Below are 23539 nucleotides of genomic sequence, written 5' to 3' on the forward strand. Positions count from 1 at the left end.
TGCGCTGAGCTGACTATGCTGAAAGCAGTCCTAATAGTCTCAGAGATATAATTAGAAAAATAGGGGAGTACAAGTTACTGACCACTGCGTGATGTCTTTGAGTTAAGACATTTAAACCTGGCAAGAGAGAATGAAGTGTGGAAAAGCAGGAAGGTCCTACAATAGAAATGCTTATGTTCGTGTTAGACCCATACATAAATAAAATTGCTAGGTTAGGTTAGGTTTATATGTTGTATCTTGGGAAGTAGCATGATTTAACCCCACGCTATAGCGACATTAGCTACATTTATTGTTGCGTCAGCTACATAGCAAGCATTTCCAAAGCACAGTGGTTCTCAAAGTGTGGTCTGTGGGCTCCTGATGTTCATAAAGTCAAAACTATTTTTGTAATCCTTCTACATTTACACTAATAGTACCAAAACTGGCGAGTAAAACTACTGTTGCCCAGCAAGAATCAAGGCAGTAGAAATCATTGTACTCTTCATGGCCAGAATGCAGTAATAGCGTCCTCTGCATGGCCACGTACTTGGAGTTAAAAGTTTCATGTAAGAATGTCTTAGATGAAACAGTAAAAATTATTAATTTTATTAAATCCCAACCCTTGAGTACACATCTTTATAATATTCTATGTGAGAAAATAGGGGTAGACTTTTGCTACAAACCTAAATATGAAGGTTGCCTTATGGAAAACCACCTATGCAATTGTTTGAGTCATGAACTGAATTATCCACTTTTTTCATGGAACACCATGAATTGACAAACCGAGGAGTTGACTATTTGGCAGACGTTTTCTCAAAAATGAATGATGTGAACCTGTCACTTCCAGGGAAACAACTGACAGTGTTTGTTACCAGTGATAAAATTTGAGGCTTCAAGTGAAAATTAAAATTTTGAAAAACTTAACATCCACCATCATGAGCTTACAGCTTTCCCAACACTTAAAGACTTTTCTGAATGAGATTGGTGGTGATATTAATGAGTAGAATTTAAAACATATTGTAAGATCAGTAAACCGGTGTTTTTCAAATGCCAAATGTACAATGCTACAAAATCATATAATGAGTAAAACAGCCATTCTAAGTGCAAGGTAGACTAATGGACTTCAACAGAATAGTACAAAAAATATGTTGATGTGACTGCAGGTTTCACATTGTAATCTTTAAGACACCATCTTTTGTCAAATTTTTATGTAGTGTAAAAGAAGAATAGTCACTACTATTTGAAATGGCTGTTAAAAATACTCCTTTTTCAACTACATACATATCTGTGTGAGGCTGGATACTTTGCATATGCTTTGATGAAAACAGCAGCAGATTGAAAGCAGCAGCAGATTTGAGAATCCAGATGTCTTTTATTAAGCCAGATAATAGTTGTAGAAATTTAAAACAATGTCATTCTTCTCAACTAGTTCTTGTTGTTGTTTTGAAAAATATAGTTATTTTCCACTGAACTATATTATTTATATCAATATATCATGGGTTCTTTATTGTTATTTTGAATGAATTAATAAAATTTTTAAAAATTTTGTTTAATTTTCTAATACAGTAATTATCAGTAGATATAATCCACATCTTTGGGGTCCTCATTAATTTTTAAGAGTGTAATGGGGTCTAAGACAAAAAAATTGAAAAGCTTCTGCTGTAGCATTTGCCACTGGGCATGAATATTTATTCAAAGATTAGTCATCCCCACTTCTCCTTAAATCAGGATTACTAGAAGCAACCAGGGTGTTCAGATGAAAGATTGATGATCACTGCTGGTTAGGAAATGGATCATGAAAACTCCAACAGAGGGAAAGTGAAATGCAGCCAGAGGAAACACTCTGGTATTAGTTTTACAGCCCAAGACACAGTAAGTCAGGAGTAGCAGAGAGTCGGTAGAAATGTGCAGTTGTTCAACTTAAGACTTTTTAATGCATCTGTTACTTGGAATGCACAACACTCTGTGACTATCTCTCCAGTCACTTCTGGGCACAATCATAAAAAATGTCTCTCCTAGCTGTAATTACTGAGATACTAGTAAAGGGGTCTCTTTTTTGTGAAACACTAATTACTTGGTGAATAATTGAGTGCTTTACTCTGTATAAGGCATGTTCATCATTGAATCTCAAATACAAATCAAAATATTTTTTCATATGTTTGTTATTTAGTTTTGTTTTCTCTTTTGTAAATTGTTCATATCTTTTGGTCTCTTTTGAGGCCTTGTTGCTCTTGTCAATTTATATGTGCTCTTAATGAATTAAAATCTTCTCTGTATATTAAAGATTATTAACCTTTCCTCTGTCACATTGATTGAAAAATGTTCCTTCTAGTTTATTGTTCTGATTTTAATTTTGTGGATTTATAAAAAAAAGAATATTGCCCCCCTCCACTGTTGCCCTCACAGTATAGGTTTTTTGTGAACATTTTGAATAACTATAATATTTTATTTTGAGGAAGACCCTAATTTGTTTAACCATTCCCCTATTTTGTCCATTTAGATTTTTTCCGTGTTTTTACAGTTTTAAACAATGTGGCACTAAATTTATCCATGCCTTTTTTTTTTTGGTGTTTGTTTAGAACATTTTCTTAGAATAGCTTCCCAGAGGAAGAATTCCGAGTACAGCTAAATTTTTAATGCATTTGAATAGTTTATCTCAGACACAAAACTCTAGACCCTATCAATCGATGGCTAGGATCTTTTTAAAAGCAGCCATTTGATTACTTGGAGTCCCAGCAATGGGCGTCGGGATCATACTTAACAAAGCCAGTGATTCCACAAATACCACAAAGACCCCTGTTTGGGGTTGGCCACCTTTTCCTATAAAGGGCCAGATAATAAATATTTCAGGTTTTGCAGGCCATATAGTGTTCTCTACAGCTGCTCAAGCAGCTCTCAACTCAGCTGTTCCATTGTGGTGCAAAAGCAGTCAGTGACTGTGTCCATAAATGGGTGGGACCATGTTTCAATAAAACTTTAGTTATGGACATTGAACTTTGATATTCGTATAATTTTTATGTGTTGCAAAGTATTCTTATTTTTTATTTTTCTAACTATTCAAAACTATAAAATCTGTTCTTAACCTGCAAGCCATAAAAATAAGCAACAGATTGGATTTGGCCTGTGGGCCATGGTTTGCCAACCCCTGGGGCTGCTGTATTATAGGTGACTCGGTAATAGACATTTATTATACTGGGACCTCTGGACCTACTGCAATGATATGGTGGATTTATCATGAAAACCTTTAATTTCAGTATATATCTGATAGCTACCTTTCATATTTTATATTTCAGCTGGAGTTAACCGAATTTCATATTGGCCTGCCGATCCAGAAATAAGTTTGCTTTCTGAGGCTTCAAGTTCTGAAGATGCAAAGTTAGATGCCAAAGCAGTGGAAAGATTGAAATCAAACAGTCGGGCCCATGTGTGTGTCCTGCTTCAGCCTTTGGTGTGTTATATGGTGCAGTTTGTAGAGGAGACCTCTTACAAGTGTGACTTTATTCAAAAAATTATAAAAACAATGCCGGATGCTAACATTGACTTTTATTCCAAATGTAGACAAGAAAGAATAAAAGAATATGAAGTGTTATTTTTCATTTCAAATGAAGAACTACATAAGCAAATACTGATGACCATAGGTTTGGAGAACCTATGTGAAAATCCATACTTTAGCAATCTAAGGCAAAACATGAAAGACCTTATCCTACTTTTGGCCACAGTAGCTTCCAGTGTACCCAACTTTAAACACTACGGATTTTATTGTGGCAATCCCGAACAGATAAATGAAATTCACAATCAAAGTTTGCCACAAGAAATTGCAAGGCACTGCATGGTTCAGGCCAGGTTATTGGCATATCGAACTGGTGAGTTATATGCTTAGTTCATAAATTGGGGCTTTTTGGTTGGGTTGTATTTATCTTAGAAGTAAAGTGAGGTTCATATCATTTATGGTAGAGTTCATTTACTCTCAGTTTTGCTGATCATACAGTAGAGAGAAGTTAGTGAGACCTTCGAGTACAGAACTTTTCTTAGAGCAGTTTTAGGATTCCTTGTGGCCTTATAATTTAGTGCTACATTTATAAATCAGGGCCTGATTATCTAGGCCCTTCTTTCTGCTTCTTGCTTTTGTTTCGCTGTTCATTAATCCCTTCACTAGAGATGGGACAAAAAGAGAGAGCCAGATCATTCATTTTGTTAACTCTTCAATATTTTATATGTATTCAATAGTTAATACAAACTTTAAAAATCTTTACGATACATGAATTCAAAACAACTAACAGAATCAAAGTAAAGGAATATTTTTCCAAGGCAGATTTTTCCAATTGCTGATGTATCTTCAATCAGCAAGTTGAGAAATCAAACATTTTTACTTTATTAAGTTACGCATGTGTAGACATGTAAACAAGGAAACTATTTCTTGGAAATTTTCTTTATTGTGATAGATGGCATCTGTATTTCCAATTATAGAACAGTGTTTTTACATCTTAACAGATGTAAGATTTTTCAACGTAGAATCATGATAACTTCTTAAAATGCAACTTCGAAATAAGGAAAAAATGTAGGCAGGAGGAGCAATAGAGTACAATTTGACCAGTGTACTATAGGAGGATTTTTTTTTAACTTATTCCAAGAAAGGAGGAAAACAAAATCTTCATAAAAGGTCCATACATATGCCACTGCCTACAGTATATTCTAAACAAAGACTCCAGGTTGAAGTCATTTCAGTAGAAGGGAGCTTCTCAACTGGCAACATATCAGAATCACCACTGAAACCTCTATTAAAAAACAAATGCTCAAATTCCAACCCAGACTAAAGTCCCGAAGGGTGTGAACTAGGCTTATGAATTTTTAAAGTTCTGCAAGGGGTTCTGACGTTCAGCAGGGTTAATAATCACTCAATTCTTATTAAAGAATTTGATTTATCACAGGTGTAAGCTATATGATGCCAGACAACTGTCTAGGGTACAAGTCTGCTCTAATGTGACTATCTTGTATCGTGGGCTATATGTTACTCTCTTTGCCCAAACCAGCTTTACAAGTAATTTTTCTCTGAACCATTCTGGAAAGACAGAAACATACATGGGAACAGCTGTTACAGCTCTAGTTCACGAATTCCCCTTTGTTAATGAGACTTCAGCTGATTCCAGAATGAGTGTAAGCTGGGAGATGTGAATCTGTTGTTCTTTTACTTGTTCTCAGCTCTTGCTTCTCATAGAACAGCTCATCATACCATGTTTGATTCCAGTGTTTAAAAATGCAGTAATGTATAGATATAAATTTGCATATACCGGGAGTGCCAGTCGAATGTATTCGCATGACTTGTATTCATCTTTTATCGGTACATATTGAATATTATAGTTTTAATACAGTGTTTTCCTTTCTTAAAATGTGTATACATTTTTTGGCACCCTCTGTATATTCTTTATTAGCTCCCCTAATTATAAATTTATCCACTATTCCTGTGCCTAGTTTTGTACATAAAGCCATGCTTCTGCACTTGATGGGCAATTTAAAAGATTTTTCAAGGATACTTTTTTTGATTGTGTATGAATTTTTGCCTGGAACCCAAATCTAAATAGGATGCAACTCTATCATGCACTCCCTCCACTGTGAACTCTTCCCTGCAAGAGACCATGTCTTCCTCATCAATTTTTTCTTAGCTTAACTAAGCACAGTGTGTTAAATGGATAAAGGACATCTTTTAATACCCAAAGATAAATGGTCCACAGTCCCTTATCCAAAACCCTTGGAACTAGATGAAAAGGAATTCAGAATTTTTCAGATTTTAGAAAGGTAATATGGTGCATATACTGTATATTACACAACACTCCCGGGGAGTGGGGGTCTGGGTCTTGTAATAAAACACGTTTACATGTGTGGAGTAAAAATCTATGAATATTTGCATTAAATATTTGGTCAGGTGTGGCCACAAAACAAGTGTATCAAGCTGTCAAAAAAACTTTATATAGGGACTTTAGATAAGGAATTCTGGACCTGTATTCTTCATTGATGATAAATAATAACTATTGAGCACCTACTGTGTGTCAGACACAGAGCTAGGCTATATACCTATCTCATCATTTAACAGGGAGGACAATCCAGCCAGGTAGATAGCCCCATGATAGAGTATGCTTCTAATAACTCAGACTTTTAATTTCACACCATTCAGTTTGCTTTGATGACTTTATTTCACTCTAATTAATAGATAAACCATTCAATTAAACCATTTCATTTAAAAGTACACATGATTAAAATTAATTCTAAAACCTCTAACAGAATTCTAAAACTAATTGAAAGTAAGTGCTTAAGAATTGCTTTTTGAATGATGAATGCATAGGATACACAAAGGTGTCATTAAAAGTATGTTTCTACAATACTTTGAGGTAGCAAAAAAATGACAAAATTTGTGTAGGTTGTAGGGGAAAAAAAGTCAGGAGGGCATCACATTTTATCTACCTGGTTTAAGTGTGATTTTTCATTTCTTTTTTGGGTCCTGTTTTCCCATTAGACTAGGCATTTCCCAAAGCTGAGGATTTTGCCTTCCTCCGGAACCACAAATTGATGATGAAAGTAGTCAAGAAAGTTACTGTTTCAAATTATAACTTGGTGGTTCTCAACTTTTAGTACAGAGTTGACGCTCATGAGAAATGCAGATCCCTGAGTCAGCCCGCCTTTCCTGCAGAAGTTGCATCAGGCATTTCCTTGGGAGACAGAAAGCCTGCATTTTTAACAAGCAGCCAGTGGACAAACCCTGACGTGAGCACAGAATTGAGAACTGAAATAACCACTCCTGTGTTCCAGAACCATAGGATAAAGGGTTCTCTGATTGTCAGTGATCAGTCTCAGGAATTTGGCTCAGTGATGATAAGCTGACCTTTCCTGTACAGAGAAAACCCTGTGAATGACCTGAACAATTTCTGTAAAAATTACAGACATGAATAGATTTTTGAGAAATTGCCTCATCTGTCAGCCAACCTTGAGGCTTGGGGAAATATACTCTATTTAACAAGGATGAAATTTTATTCTGATTATAAAAGACACATAATAAAGGATATTCTGTTGGTGTGACTAACCTTAGCTAGGCAGTAGAGCTGCTTGCTGATGGAAAATCACATGTTTTTCCTTCCTGACAAATTTTAGTCTGTCTCCAGAATGAAACAGAAAAAGTGGCTCCCGAGGCTAAAAAAAAAAAACATCTTGAAAATACTTAGTGTGGTGATGGAAGGAGAACTGACTCTGGGTGGTGAACACACAATATGATATATAGATGATGTATTATAGAATTGTACACTTGAAACCTATGTAATTTTACTAACCATTGTCACCCCAATAGACTTTAATTTAAAAAACACACACAATTTAGTGTAGATGGTAGGAAAAGTAGGTCCCTATATGCAGAATTTCTATTTCAGTTTTTCAATTTTTTTTTGTTTGTTTCAGATTTATGTGTATATTAAGTACAGTTTTACTTCCAGTAAAGGTTTTGGTTTTGCAGGCAAATATAACATCATGTTTATAACTTCTGCCGCTTGCCTTAGAAATGAGTGTAAAGCCATACCTGTATTCTTTTCCCCTCCTGTTTTATTCTGAAAGTCTTGGAAGGGTGTAAACAAAACAAACCCTTTCATGACAGTCTCCACTCTGTACACCCCATTGCTCAGCATGATGTTCATTTCCTTCAGAGCACAGCACAGCACTGCACATAGGTCCTTGTGTGTTTCCTTGTTCCTGTTTGTACGTTTCACGAGTGTAGAAAGCCCTCACCACTGTATCCTCAGGCATTCACTAGGGAGCTCTTTGTTAGGAAATTCTTAATGTCAGAGGAGAAAGGGAAAGGCAAGTAGGTTGAGTCCAGAGGGCTACAGTGTATCACTGAATTTCTTTGCCTGTTTTCTCATCTGGAAAAGGAAATTTTACTTTACCTTTAATGTAAAAATGAGATAATGGGTAAAAAGTGCTTAAAATAAATTATGCAAATGCTTTGTGATATAATTGTGAAAATCTGAGCTTGCCTGAACTGAGGCTGGGAATTTCATTATAGTTAACTTAAAAAGTTATTTGTGAGGCATCCTAGTTTTTAATGCATAGGTGGAATGACTTTTTTTGTACTTTTACTGGAAAAGTAAATGTTTAAGTATGTTATCATTGAAAGGATTGAGTTTTAGGAAATTATGAGGTGAAGCCACAGTTTCATTTAATCCTCATTAGTATGAAAATGCCCTAGAGTAAGTTCCCAAATGGTGGTTACTTTTTCTGTAAATGTATCTACTTAACTACATTAGCCCCTTATTAAGATTTTGATAAATACTATGGTTTTCATAATTAGTGTATAATTGTCTTAGAAATTTGAAAAATTCTTTATATATAAATTTTTTTTTTTTTTTAATTTCTGCTTCAGATGAATGGTTTTAAGAAGTACAGCATTACTTATTGTAGAGATTTTGGTTCTGCAAGAAAGTTATAACCTTATGTTTATAACTTCTGCCACTTGATTTAGAAATGAGCATCATGTCACTAACTTGCCTTTTTTCCCCCTAAAGGCAAATTATAAAGGTCAGGGGAAGGACATTTTGTTTAAATCAAAATCCCTTTCCAACACTTCCCAGCAATATATGCGAAATCCCATAAAGATTTGTTCATGTTTATATCATAAGTTTAAACATTTTTCTTAGCAAGAACATTTGCATAAAATGTATTTTCCACGATTAGAGTATAAAAATGCTAGGAGAAGACAGCTTTTATTGTTATAAATGGTTATTACATTAAATCCATTAGTTCAGACACTTCTTTTTAATACAGTTTATTCTCTGTTAGAAACAATCACTTAGAAACTGACTTGTTGGTAGAGAATCAATAGTTACAGTCAGTTTGGGTTAAACTTTGACATGACCTGACGCTTGGCACTGCCGTTTTAATGATCTCCACATGTAGAGCATGTGTGAGTATGTTGGTAGTGACACTGTGTAGTTATTTAGTACCTAGTTCCCACATTCTATGCTTAAAAGTATTTATTTTAGTGGTTTTCTGTAATTAGTGAAATGTCAAGGATTTCTGTTACATTTGTGAAGTATGTTTCAATATGTTCTTTATTAGTTTTGGAAAAATATATTTCTGATACTAACAAGTCATTGATTCTTACTGAGGTAAATGCCATTTGTCTTTCAGAGGATCATAAAACAGGAGTTGGAGCAGTCATTTGGGCAGAAGGAAAATCTGTAAGTATTAAAATAATTTTTTAAACATTTAACCTTGATTTTATGTAAACATAGTTCAACCTTAAGTACATTACATTGTATTGGCCCATTGGAATTAATATTTTGTATTGGTACATTTATTATGTTCTATAAACATTTCCTCATTCTCTCAACAGTTTTCTAGATGGATTCATTCATTTAGCAAATATTTATTAAACACCTTCTACAGGGCAGGCACTGTGCCACAGTGAGCAGTGGGGAGTTAAAAACCACATTTTCTGCCCTTCATGGCCTTTTTCAGTCTAGTCATGCAGAGAAGTGAAAAAGAGACTGGCACATAAGTGTAATTATAACACGATACTGAGAAAGCATAGAGGAGGAACCTTTATCTGCTTGAAGAAATGAATGAAATATTCTTGGAGGAAGTAAGATGTTACCAGTCTTGAAGAATGAATAGGAATTCACCAGGCAGAGCAAGTTCATGGGATGAGAAGAACATGCAGAGGTAGGAGGTGTAAGAGAGAATGTGGGAAAATGCAAATGATTTGGAATGTTAGAGTCCGGAGTTTTATGTAGCAGTGGCAGAAAAACTGGACTGGACCCTGAAGGATAACGCCGCACCTGAGGATAACCAGTAGGAATAAAAGGCAAGTCACATATATAATTTAAAATTTTATAGGAGCCATATTTAAAAAAAGGAAACAGGTAAATTTTAAGAATATATTTTAATCCAATAAGTCCAGAAACAAGATTTCAACATATAATCAATATAAAATATTATTAATAAAATATTCTGCATTTGGGGGAAATGCTGTCTTCAAAATCCTGAGTGTGTTTTACACTTAACACACCGCTCAATTTGGGCTAACCATACATGGCTGTGGCACTCTATTGGGTAGTGCAGTCCAAGAATCTTTGAAGTGAGAAATGATTTGATCAGACTTGCATTATAAAAATAATGAGGTAGAGGTAGACAGGAAATAAGGAGATTAATAAAAGAAAGATGACAAGGGCTTGGAATTATGGGGATGGGTTAGGAGGGTATGGGATTAAGAAATACTTAGAAACTATGTATGGAAGCCTAAATTTTGCTTCACCAGACTTTACAGCAAGTAATTTGATTATTTGCCTGGATGATTCATAAGCCATTCCTGTTTAGCCTAGCCAATATCGCCAGGATTTTCCCTGCTAACCTTCATCAGGGGTAGGGGTCACCGTCCCACACATGCACTCAGTCACCAAGTACCGTGTTTCCCCAAAAATAAGACCTTCCGGACAATCAGCTCTAATGCGTCTTTTGGAGCAAAAATTAATATAAGACCTGGTATTATATTATACCCGGTATTATACCTGGTATTGTATTATATTATATTATAATATATTATATTACATTAAGTTGTATAATATAAGACCCGGTCTTATGTTATCATAAAATAAGACCGGGTCTTATATTAATTTTTGCTCCAAAAGACACATTAGAGCTCATTGTCTGGCTAGGTCTTATTTTCGGGGAAACATGCTACTGTGGGTTCCACTTTCAAAATATCTCTTGACTCTACTTATCTCTGCCTCAACTGTTAACGCCTACTAGACTAGGTTCCTCTGCCCTAAACTCCCGTAGCGTTCTGTACAGCTCATTTGTGACACTCATCACAGTTAAAATGAGTGTCCAGGTTCTTATCATCTCTAGATTGTCAGGTTCACAAGGGCGGGAATTCTCTACCTAGTTACAGCTGTATTCCCAGTGCCTGGCCTGTGGCGGGAATTCTCACTTGTGTTCATGTGAATGCTCCTCAGCCTTTGACTTAACATCTGGTTGTTCTCAACTACTTTGTGGGGAATTTAAGTTTCCAGTTAAATTATCTAGAGTGTACGCAGCATGGTAAAATGGGTTTGGAGTCAAGCAACCTGGGCTTGAATTCTGGCTGTGTTACTTACTAGCTTTGTGAGCCTGGACAAGTTATTTAGTCTCTCTCGGCCTGTTTCCTTATCTACAAAAGGGGAATAATACTAGTAATATTCTCCAGGTCGTGAGGGTTGGTTAAATGAAATAATACATATAAAACTCAGCCTGATGTTTGACATTTAGTAAGTACTGAAGAATAATTTATTATTAATGAGATAAATATTTGTAAGCTTTTGTTGGCTCACCATAACCATGATTTTTATCAAGCTGCTACAGTAATGAGTCTGTTGATAATATCACATGAGTAATTTATAAGATATTGAAATTTAGTGAAGTTTATTATAGCATATTCCAAACTATTATAAACACCTATGATTTATAAAATATTCACTTGAATAATTGATAAAGCATTCATATTAATACCTAATATGCCATTGACCAGGAGAACTAAAGAAAAGTCACCGAGGTAAGAAGTTCTATGATAATATACGAGTATACACATACAATAGAGGCTCAATAAATATTGAAAATTCAAGGAAATTGTATTCATTTATTCTTTCCAACTGTATCACAATGGCACATTTTTTAGCCCAATAATAGAAATCATCTGTTCAAAATATTTTTTAAATTTCTGGCTTACACAGCACAGAGCACATAAGTTAAAAATCATTTATTGAATATCTGGTATGTATGAAACATCTGAAAGAATAAAGTATGGTTTCTGTTCTCCAGCATTACATAACCTGTTCTGAGAGAGATGTCTGAATCAAGTGAAACCATTTGTGAATTTTACAAGCTAGTATTTAATTAACTGCTAAAACCAAGGACTGCCTTGAGATTATATATTAGCGAGATGATCAGCCTTCTTGGAATTTAGAGTTGACAAGACCACACTGAAGTAGGAAAATCTAATATTGTATGTTTTCGATGGCTCAGTTTGTCATAGAAAATTAAATTCTTTATACAAAGTACGGGCATAAAAATATATTGCACGTTGCCTTTTCAGAATGTCGAAAACTAAGCTCTGCTGGTTTGCTCCCTTTCGTAGCGAAATTGTGATGGAACAGGCGCGATGTACTTCATCGGATGTGGTTATAATGCTTTTCCTGTTGGATCTGAATATGCTGACTTCCCAAACATGGACGACAAGCAGAAAGACAGAGAAATAAGGAAATTCAGATACATTGTACATGCAGAGCAGAATGCCTTGACATTTAGGTATGAAATTCCTTTGCCTGTGTTTTCTTTAAAATGAAGCAAGGGTTAGTTGAAATTAATTTTCTTCTAGCTGTAATTTATTTCCTTTTTAAAAATATTCCAATAAATATTCTGTTTTAGAAGCATAACTTCAGTTTTACTTGGTCTTTCCTGCCTGACCTGAGGCCATTGTCAGAGATGCTGAGGGCCTCCAACTTTACTGAGTCTTTTCTCCCCTTTTCCTTCTCTAGGATAAAATTGTGTCCTTAGGGTCTTGTATACTTCTGGGATGTAACCTAACCTTGTTTTCTAAATCTAGAGCACATATTTTGTATTTATGAGTATATAGATCTTATTATGAACCAAAATGAACATAGTTTTTGTTAGGGATTATAACTGACATTGCCTCCTTTTAATGTTCCTTTAGATCATTTCCACAAACATTTCTCAGCATTAACCATTAGGGGGTGATCGTAGGGTATTCAAAACTGAATAAAACATGGTTCCTGTCCTTCGGTGCTTAATAATACAGTAGGGGATATAGCACTGCATTCAGCCTGATGTGATCGGCTGTGCGGGAAAGGCCAACACACGTGCTCTACAAATTCAGGGGCTGCTCTGGATGGACGGGCGGTGGGAGGGAAAAGCTTTATGGAAAAACTGGCCTTGGAGCTGAGCTCTGAAGGTTTGGTAGGATTGCGGTCATTGGAGATGCTTACTTGCAGGGAAGCCATTCTTGCTTCAGTCCCAGCAGCTGTCTAGAAGTAGGAAAAATGCTTGTGTGTGTAGGAATATGAATGTTCCAGTTAGGTGGACTGTGGAGTACCTGGGATTTGGTTGAGACTGGATAGGGAGATCTGTGAGCTTAGACTTTTTTTGGTAGGTAATGGGGAAGTGGAATGATATTGACACACCACACTACTGATTGCTTAATTTACAGATACATTGTTTGAACAGACTAGGTGCATAAAATTCTGCTGTCCTAGTCCAGGTGAAGCAGAACCGGAAATACAACCCCTATAACCTCAGATGAGAGCACCCCTTACTCCTAAACTACCTCCAGTAAACAACTCTCTTCTTTTCCTTGTGCTCTTCATTATAGATTTAGTTGCTTCATTTTGTATGGAGATATGGATCTGTTCAATCCAAACAGTTGTTAAATAAAATTATCCTGTGTTGAGGGGGGTAAGGGAACTATAACTCAAACTAGAACTTTAATATTAACTCATCAATTTAGTAAGCATTTATTAAATATCCATTAGGTACTAGATAAAGGAGTAGATCTTTTGGCTACCATGAGGAGGTAATGTCTAATAATACATCATAAACTTTTAAGGAGGGTGTTCTAGCCCCTAATTCCAGCATTATAAAGTTCTTACTTAGAAAACATTTTATCTCTCTCTGTGTGTCTTGTCTCTTTTTTCATTTACTTTGTAATCTAATACTGAAATGTTGCCAAATTGCTTAGGATAAATGAATGAATTTTAGTTATAATTATGTTCAGGTTACATTTTAACAGTTATGAGTTTATGTGTTTTGAGCATTGACTAATTCAGCAAGAATAAGGTTAGTTTGTAATTGTTTATAATGTTGTAAATCTGTTCTTAAAGCAGCTCAATTTTAAAGATTTCTCTAAAATATAGCTTACCTTTTCAGCAACCTTCTTAATATTTCATAATTTTTTTGTAGGTGTCAAGAAATAAAACCAGAAGAAAGAAGTATGATTTTTGTGACCAAGTGTCCATGTGATGAGTGTGTACCTTTAATTAAGGGTGCAGGCATAAAACAAATCTATGCAGGGGATGTAGATGTTGGAAAAAAGAAGGCAGACATCTCTTACATGCGATTTGGGGAACTGGAAGGTGTTAGCAAGTTTACAGTAAGTAGATAGACACTTTTTTCAAGTGTACTCGCCATTATATTGTTTGGTACCCTGCTGCATATTTTAAATTAGTAATTCCCATTCTTTTAAAGAGTTTCAACAAACTATTATCATTGAGTTTATTTTTATGTGCAAGAACTTGCCTAATTACAAATGTTCAGTTTGGGATCTCTGCCTTATGAATTTACATCTCTATAAAGTTGTATATTAACCTTACAGATCTTGAATTAGTGGGCCCTTTGGTGCCATCTAATGGCTAACAAAAGAAAATCCATGACCCACCTTTACTCTCATCCTTTTTTTTTTTGTTTTGGAGTGATTAATAGAGGTGAAAATAGTTTAAGATTACCCAAAAGACAGAGAGGGACACACACACACACACACACACACGCAATACATTTTTCATGAGAAAAATCAGAAAAGGTTAGAAAGGATTTCACACCTAATATATTTAAAAAAAGTACTGCAGCAGTTCATGGAAAATTTAGAACTTTAACTCTTTCTTCTTTCTTCTTTTTTTTTTTTTGGCCCCCCAGAGTGTCTAGAAGTTCCCATGGCATGAGCCCACTGAAGCTGTGCTCACTCCTCCGGGTGAGACTTCTGGGGTGCTCTGGTCCACAAGCGAAGCCTGACAGGCCACAGGTTGGCCGGCAGGGATTAGGATGGACCATCTTTATTCTTTTTTACTATTTAGGTTTTTTAAATTATTTTCTTTTTAGAAACAATTGCAAATATATAGAAAAGTTACAAAAACACTACAAAGAATTTTTTTTTCCAGAAACATTAGAGAGTAAGTTGTTGGCGTGATACCAAATCACTCTCAAATACTTCATTGTATATTTCTTCAAATACTATGTTCTCCCACATAACCATAAAATACAACCACAAAGCTCAAGAAATTATCGGTGACACATTACTGCCGTTTCATCCACAGATTCCAATCAGAGTTCACCATTATGTCCTAATAATATTTTATACAGCAAAGAGATTTCATCCAGATTCTGTGTTGCTTTTTAATGATAATTCTGGCATTTAACATAACATTTATATACTAGAAATTGCAGTGGATACAAAAGGCATATAATAAAACTGTTTATAAATTTCAACTTTACATTCCCGTTTGAGTCCAGGGTGCCTGGAACACATAAAGCACCTAAAAGATATCTATTAAACTATATACCAAGAGTGCCAAAAAAATGTATACACATGACTTGTATTCATCTTTTGTTATTGGTATATATTAAGTGTTACAATTTTAATACAGTTTTTTCCTTTCTTAAAATGTATATGCATTTTTTGACACCCCAAGTATGTATATTTAAAAATTTTAAAACATAACAACATACTATCTAGTTTCCGTCTGTCTGTGAAGTACCTTAAATTTTCACCCTTTTTATTTTTGTCTTATACTTTTGTTTTTATTTCAAGTTTTTTCACAACTTTAAAAAGAAAAGGAGGAGGCACTGAAGAAGGGAGAGATTGGAAAGATGCCTCTTTTATAAAACTACACAAAAGCTTACATCCAACTAGTCAAGGAGAAGTCTCCAGTTCTGTTTTTTTTTTTTTCTATCTCTTCATTCTTCCTGAAGAGTGGAAAGAAACAAGTTTTTCAAATTCTCTTCATAAAGATTAAGTGACCTAGCTCTTTAGGACTGTGAGTGATGGGTTAAGTGAATTCTGAAATATCTTGCTTCCTGGTGGATTTTAGTAGCTTTTCAATTTTAAAGAGAATGAAGAGATCAGAAGAATGTAAGATAGGGCAAGAGAAGTGGAAGGATCCAGGAAGACAAAGGGGGTGAAAACCACTTGGGCAGAGATGGGATACAGAAACACCTGTTGGGCCAAGACCCACTGATGAATCCCCTCACCCAGGAATCCCCACTCAGGTACCGGTGGTTTTTCTCTGTACTCCTTCCAGTGAAGGTTACCTCTGCACCTCTCCTCCTTTCCCTCATTTGGCCTGGCTTTAATATTATTTAAATGATTTAAACTACCTGGTGAGCTAAACACCTCGTTTTGTAAATACCAGTAACTAACATGAACTAGTATTTGTTCTAAATTTGAATTTTAATAATAATTATACTTACTTTTAGACTGTCAAAAGTAATATAAGAGTATCAGTAAATTTGATACTGTTTTCAAGACTAAAGCAAATTGAAATTAATTTTGTGTGAAAACTGTTTGCTTTTCTCTTTGAGGTATTACCATATGCCTTAAGGTAAGTGGTTCTGTTCTGCGGGGTTATGGCTAGGACTGGGCAACAGTATTTTCAAGAATAGATTTTACCAGTGTATATCCATGTCCATTTACTCAGAAACTCTTTTTTTGTTTAAAATTTTGTTTACATTTTTTGTTTAAACATATGTGGGTTTTTCTCTATTCAGCCATATTAGTTATTTCTTTTAATTATAAAAGTAATATATGTTCATTGTGGAGGACTAGGAAAATAAAAAAGAACTAGTGTTATCCCACAACTCATAGATACTACTGTTAACATGTTATATTTTCTATGTCATTGAAAATTCTTCAAAAATAATTTTTAATAGTTGTACAACATTCCTATCTATTGACATTTATGTAACCATTCCCCTGTTGTTGGACACCTCGATTTCTTCTAAGTTTTTGCAGTTAGAAATCGTCTTTTTATGATTATCCTTAAATGTATATTCAGGATTACTGGTTTTTACTTCATCCAAATTAATGGATTTTAGTGGTTTGACGTGTTTTAAAACATGCCTTTAAAATTTTTTTTCATCTATAACTTACTACCTCTTGTAAGTCCTCTTTTTCCCTAGCCATCCCATTTCTATAGGTGACCAAACAGTTCTAGATGTCTTCCCTTTCCAAGGATTTTTGTGTGTGCACGTGGTAAAATGTTTATCTTGTATCTCATCCCCCTTCATGGCCCATGATACTAGCTAGTTTATTTGGTAAACTAACTGAGGCTATGGAAGAGGCTCCCAGGTACTAAACACTTAATTGTCTTTCTGGAGCTAGTGCTCTAGTGGGGCCTTTTTGGTTAAGTCATTAGTGATTCTGGTGACAGGGAAGGAAGGAAGGGCTGTGCTGTGAGATACTGATTACACTCAGTTTTTCTTATCTGGTGCGCCAGTCTTCTCTATAAACTTCCCTATTTCTGAATGGTTAAGATGGAAAACTATCGTCAGAGATATGATATATATAATAGTATATCTTATATGATGTAACTATATTAAAAGGCAAGATAATCTTGATCATATTTTCATTCTTTAATTTCTAGGCCTTCTCTAGCTATTATAAGATCTGTGGGACCTGGAGATAGAGTATGAGGTGGTGGAAATTCTTTAGTATTGGGCACAGGAGACCTACGTTCTAATTCTATTGCTGTCTTTAGTTAGTGTATAACCTTGGGCAGGTCACTGCACTTCTCTGGTCTTCCACTTCCTTACCTGTAAAATGGAGGTAAAAGATCGTTAAAGTTCGTTCCTTCTCTAAGAATATTAATTCTGATCCCAGAAGTCATATCATTAAGGGTCATTCAATGGTGTTTAAGTCTTGGTTGGTACAGACATGCTAACTCTTTTTTTCTTACATTTTTAAAGTTGTTTTGATATTTGAAAGCAGAGTGCTGAAATCCTGTTTAGTAAATGTTTCTTAAACATGTAAGTAACATGTTTGTACCCTTTTGCAGTGGCAGTGGAATCCATCAGGAATTCGCGTTATTGAACAAAATGAGCCTGAAAGCAGAGAGAGTAAGTATTTACAAGTCCTTTATTGAGGTTAATTGAGAAGAAAGGATACATTGTGAATTTTAACAATCTGGTGGTGGAAATTGTGGTGGTGGTAGATGGAGCATACTCTTTTGCAGGTTAGATTTTTGCCATTCAATTTGCTCACAAACATTTGTATATTTACTGTCTGCTAGGTGTGATGGAAAGTGCTAGTAATAGTCCTGCAGAATCTGCAGTTTAATATAAATAATCATGTACAAATTGAATTTATAAATTAAATTTATATGAAACGGTAAATAACAATGCTCTTCCATACCAAAATAAAAGCTTCTTGGGTAGTTTGAAAGGAAAAATGCATATAATTAACACAGATGGAACTAGGACCAAATTATGAGGATATATACATTCTTCTTAGAGTAAAGCCACATTTGCTCAGATTGGTCAGAGATGGGAAATGTTCTGGTTATTTGCATAATCTAATTAAGAATCAAGACAGCTACCATAAATGAATTGCTAGTCTTCAAAGCTTTGTTATTTGTATATCAACACCGACATTTTAAATGTAATGTAATCTTTGGGAGATCTTGCAATTCCTTAGGCACATAATTTTGAACATTAGTTTTAAATATTAGCTATGCTATTTTTACAACATTATTATTAAATATTAGCTACGTGATCTTTCTCATTGTTTAGATTCTAGGTAAACGGAAATTTAGTGTAATAAGTAAAGTTTTCTTGATAATAACAATGATTTGATTACCCTGAAAAGTCAGTAAATATAAAGGTTTTTTTTTTTTTTAGTATATATATATATTTTTTTTTTTTCTCTAATCTGCCATCTTCTGTAGTAGTCTAAAGGTCTTTATGAAAATAATTCTTAGGTGAATATCTTGATTTTCGGTGTTCTGAAGTAGATTTATTCAAGTAGTAATTTTTTAATTTGTAATCTGGAAAAAAATACACATCTAGTAGGCTTCATCTTTCTTTTTAAAAATTTGTCAAGAAAAACAATGAAAGAAAAAATATGTACGGATCTGATAAAAGAATGTGTGTTCAATAGCAGTGTTTGAAGGGATCAATTAATAATTCCTTTTGTTAGGGAAAGGACTGAAAAGGCACTAATCATTAAAAAGATGACTTAATTTATCTATGTTACAATTAAGAACATGTTTATCAAAAGATACCATTAAAAGAGAGTACAAAGGCCATGGAATAGGAGAAGATATTTACCACTTATAGACAACAAAGGCCTTGTTTCCAGGATGTATTGTTCCTAGATCACTAAGGAAAAGGAAGGCAGGCTGTGCTTAGAAGTCCCAGACTGACTGGAGGGGTCCGTGATCAGGAGGAAACAAGACAAAGGCCATCTGCTTTGCTGGCGGTATTTTAGTTATTGACCTGGGTGATGGTTAAACGTATGTTTGCTTTGTGACAGTTCCCTGCACGTAAGTTTATGCTTTGTATGCATTTTTGAACAAGTGTTTTATAACAGTAAATCATATCCCTGTCTTTCTCAATGTTATAATAGATAAAATTCACATATCATAAATTTGCCCCTTTAAAGTGTAGAATTCAGTGGCTATTAGTATATTTGCAGAGTTGTGCACCATCACCACAACCTAATTTCAAAATATTTTCATCATCTCAGAAAGAAACCTCTTACCCATTTGTAGTTATTTGCATTTCTACTACCCCTAGCCCCAGACAACCACCAATCTGCTTTGTTTTTATGAGTTCATATATTCTGGCCATTTCATGTAAATGGAACCATATGGTATGTGATTCCTTTCTAATTTTGGATTCAGCTGAGAAACAGACACAGGAATCGAACAGATGAAAATTAAAACATCAGCCTTATTACTCGATTGGGGCTTGACTTTGTGGTATTTGTCCTTCCTTCCATCTCCTACCCACCCCCAACAAGTCTAGATCTGGAGGAGGGTGGTGAAGGGAGAGGTTGCCCAGCTCTGCGGGGACTTCCTGTTTCATAGTCCCTCAGTCCAGCCCCAGGAACAAAAAGAGAAGGGAGGGAGGCAGGCAGTGTGACTGACTACTTTCAAGTGGCCTCCCACTCAGTGTAACTGGAACTCAAATAACCCATAATGAGTATTTGAGTATTCGTTTTAAGGAATCACAGGACTTCAAAGAAAATAAGTAAAATAGCCAGGTATTTCTATTCCCCTAGGGGGAAAACAAATAGAGATAAGAGCAACAGTTTGCTAGAATTTAAATAGCAACAGTCCGCTGACACAAAAGCCAGGTTACCTTGCGGAGAAATGTCCCTGTGGGATGGGACCTGGAGAATAAGCCTGGGCTCTGCTGCAAAGTGGGAGAACTAAGCCCAACATTCCCACAATAGGCGTGGGGTCCTCCAGGGAAGCTAGAACGCTCCCTTAGCACCTTCTGGCAGAAGCAAATGCAGCTTCTCTCAGAAGGAAAGTGGTCCCAACTTAGGCCCATAGGATATAATCAAATATGAGCTCATAACTGAAAAATCACCAAACAGAGAAGGAAATAATGCCATCATGAGTAAGCATAAGCAGAAACAACAATCAGCATATTTAGATTCCCAAGGACTTCATGTTTTTGAGTTATGAAATAGAGGATATAAAATGATTAGGAAGTAAAAGATGCTATTAAAAAAAGAACAAGAAACAAGCAATTATAAAAAAAAATGGCCAGGCAAATTTGAAAAGAATCAGATAGAATGTAGAGAAATGAAAAACGTGTTTGTCAAAAAAAAAACTCAGTGGCTGAGTTAAACTACTGTGTATTAGTTGGCACACTGTTGGTATTTCGAGTGGCACAAGTCTTTGAACTGTGGAACACTTAACATCCCTGACAGAGATGGCAATGCACATCAAGGGTAAGAGTAGACTGTCAGTTAATAATGCTGAAAATTGCTTTTCCATGTAGAAGAAATGATACAGGATTCTTACCTCCATGATACACAAAAATCAAATACAAAAAATTAAAGATTTCAGTAGAAAAGGTAATTTTTTTACTTTTTTAAATTAAGAGTTTATTTTTTAAAGCAGTTTCAGATGCACAGGAAAATTGAAGGGAAGGTACAGAGAGGTTCTATGACCCCTGCCCCCACACATGAATAACCTCCCCCACTACCCACATCTTCCTTCGAGTGGTGCATTTGTTACGATTGATGAACCAACATTGCACGTCATCATCCCCGAAAGTCTAGTTTACATTATGGGTTCACTCTTGGTGGTGTACATTCTGTGGGTTTGGATAAATATATAATGACATGTATCCATCATTAGAGTATCATACAGAGCATTTTCACTGCCCTAAAAATCCTCCATTTTCCACTTACTCATCTCTCCCCTCTCGTCACTCCCGGGCAACCACTGATTTTTTTTTTTTTTTTAACCATAGTTTTACCTTTTCCAAAATGTTATATAGTTGAAATCATACAGTATGTCACCTTTTCAGACTGGCTACTTTTACTTAGTAACATGCATTTAAGGTTTCTCTATGTCTTTTCATGGCTTGATAGCCCATTGTTTTTAGCACTGAATAAGATTCTATTGTCTGACTGTACCACAGTTTATCCATTCAGCTGCTAAAGGGCATCTTGGTCGCTTCCAAGTTATGGTAGTTATGAATGAAGCTGCTATAAACACCTGTGTGCAATTTTTTGTGTAGACGTATTTTCACCTCCTTTGGGTAAATACCAAAGAGCATGATTGCTGGATTATATGGCAAGAGTATGTTTAGTTTTGTAACAAACTGCCAAACTCTTTTCCAAAGCTGCTGTTCCATTTTATATTCCCACCAGTGATGAATGGGAGTGCCTATTCCACATTTGCTCCAGCATTTGGTGTTGTCAGTGTTCTAGATTTTAGCCATTCGAATAAACATACAGTGGTGTCTCATTGTTTTAATTTGCATTTCCCTGATGACATGTGATGTGGTACATCCTTTCATATGTTTATTTGCCACCTATATATCTTCTTTGGATGTTGACTTTTTGTATATTAACCTTGTGTCCTGCAACCTTGATACAATCACTTACTAATTCCAGGAGGTTTTTTGGTTGATTCTTTTGGGTTTTCTACATAGATGATCATGTCATCTGTGAACAGTGTTATTTCTTCCTTCCCAAATCTGTATACCTTTTTTTTTTCTTGTCTTACTGCATTAACTAGGACTTTCCAGTATGGTGTTGAAAAGGAGTGGTGAGAAGGGACACCCTGGCCTTGTACCTGATTGTAGTGGGAAAGCTTTGAGTGCCACACATTAAGTGTGATGTTAGCTGTAGGTTTTTTGTAGATACTCTTTATCAAGCTGAGGAAGTTCCCCTCTATTCTTAGTTTACTGAGAGTTTTTATCATGAATGTTTGGTGTTGGATTTTGCCAAATGCTTTTATTTCATCTATTTATATGATCATGTGATTTTTCTTTTTTAGCCTGTTGATGTAATAGATTACATTATTGATTTTTGAATGTTGAACCAGCCTTACATACCTGGGATAAATCCCATTTGATTGCAGTGTGTAATTCTTTTTTACATTGTTGGATTTTGATTGGCTAACCTTTCATTGAGTATTTCTGCATCTATGTTCATGAGAAATACTGATCTGTAGTTTTCTTGTAATGTCTTTGTCTGGTTTTGGTGTTATGGTAATGCTGGCCTTATAAAATGAGCTAGGAAGTATTCCCTCTGCTTCTATCCTCTGAAAGAGATTGTGAAGAATTGGTATAATTTCTTCCTTAAATGTTTGTTAGAATTCACCAATGAACCCATCTGGGCCTAATGCTTTCTGTTTTGGCAGGTTATTTAAATATTGATTCAATTTCTTTACTAGATGTAGGCCTATTCAGATTGTCTATTTCTTCATGTGTGAGTTTTGGCAAATTGTGTCTTTCAAGGAATTGGTCCAATTCATTTAGGTTATCAAATTTGTGGGCATAGAGTGGTCCATAATATGCCTTTATTTTCCTTTTAATGTACAAAAGATCTGTAGTGACGTCCCCTCTTTGATTTCTAATATTAGTAATTTGTGTCCTCTATTTTTTTTCTTAGTTAACCTAGCTAGAGGCTTGTCAATTTTGTTGATCTTTTCAAAGAACCAGCTTTTGGTTTCATTGATTTTTCTGTTTCTTGTTTTCAATTTCATTAATTTCTAATTCTTCATCTTTTTTTTCCTGCTTACTTTGGATTTAATTTGCTTTTTTTCCCCCTAGTTTCCTAAGCTGGAAACTTAGATTGTTGACTTTAGATCTTTCTTCTTTTCTAATATATGCATTCAATACTATAAGATTTCCTCTAAGCATTGTTTTCACTGCATTCTAAATTTTGATAAGGTGTGTTTTCATTTTTATTTAGTTCAAAATATTTTAAAATTTCTCTTGAGATTTCTTCTTTGACTCGTGTTATATAGAAGTGTATTGTTCAATCTCCATGTACTTTGAGATTTTCCAATTACCTTTCTGTTATTGATTTCTAGTTTAATTCCTTTGTGGTCTGGGAGCAGACATTATATGATTCCTATTCTTTTCAATCTGTGAAGATAGGTTTTATGGCCCAGAATGTGGTCTGTATTGGTGAATGTTCTATGTGAGGTTGAGAAGAATGTGTATCTGCTGTTGTTGGATCAAGTAGTCTATAGAAGTTGATATATTCAGTTGGTTGATGGTATTGTTGAGTTCA

General features: G+C 35.1%; 1 protein-coding gene and 1 non-coding gene across 3 annotated transcripts in view; one reads left to right on the forward strand and one right to left on the reverse strand.

Moving 5' to 3' along the window:
• The window catches only part of CDADC1 (cytidine and dCMP deaminase domain containing 1), a 44718-nt gene that overhangs the window by 15408 nt on the left and 5771 nt on the right, over nt 1–23539 (forward strand). For both annotated transcript variants that reach the window (XM_019748029.3, XM_088792955.1), the window contains 5 exons: nt 3273–3842; nt 9145–9194; nt 12128–12297; nt 13966–14155; nt 17829–17889. In XM_019748029.3, coding sequence (XP_019603588.1) covers nt 3273–3842; nt 9145–9194; nt 12128–12297; nt 13966–14155; nt 17829–17889 — 1041 coding nt within the window. The remainder of the gene's footprint in view (nt 1–3272; nt 3843–9144; nt 9195–12127; nt 12298–13965; nt 14156–17828; nt 17890–23539) is intronic.
• On the reverse strand, nt 14694–14828 carry LOC141571422 (small nucleolar RNA SNORA52). The gene has a single exon (XR_012496165.2). It is a non-coding gene; the product is annotated as a small nucleolar RNA SNORA52 (small nucleolar RNA).

Source organism: Rhinolophus sinicus, chromosome 16, assembly GCF_057876585.1.
Source record: "Rhinolophus sinicus isolate RSI-liver-muscle chromosome 16, RSI-T2T, whole genome shotgun sequence".
In the NCBI taxonomy this organism is placed as follows: Eukaryota; Metazoa; Chordata; class Mammalia; order Chiroptera; family Rhinolophidae; genus Rhinolophus; species Rhinolophus sinicus.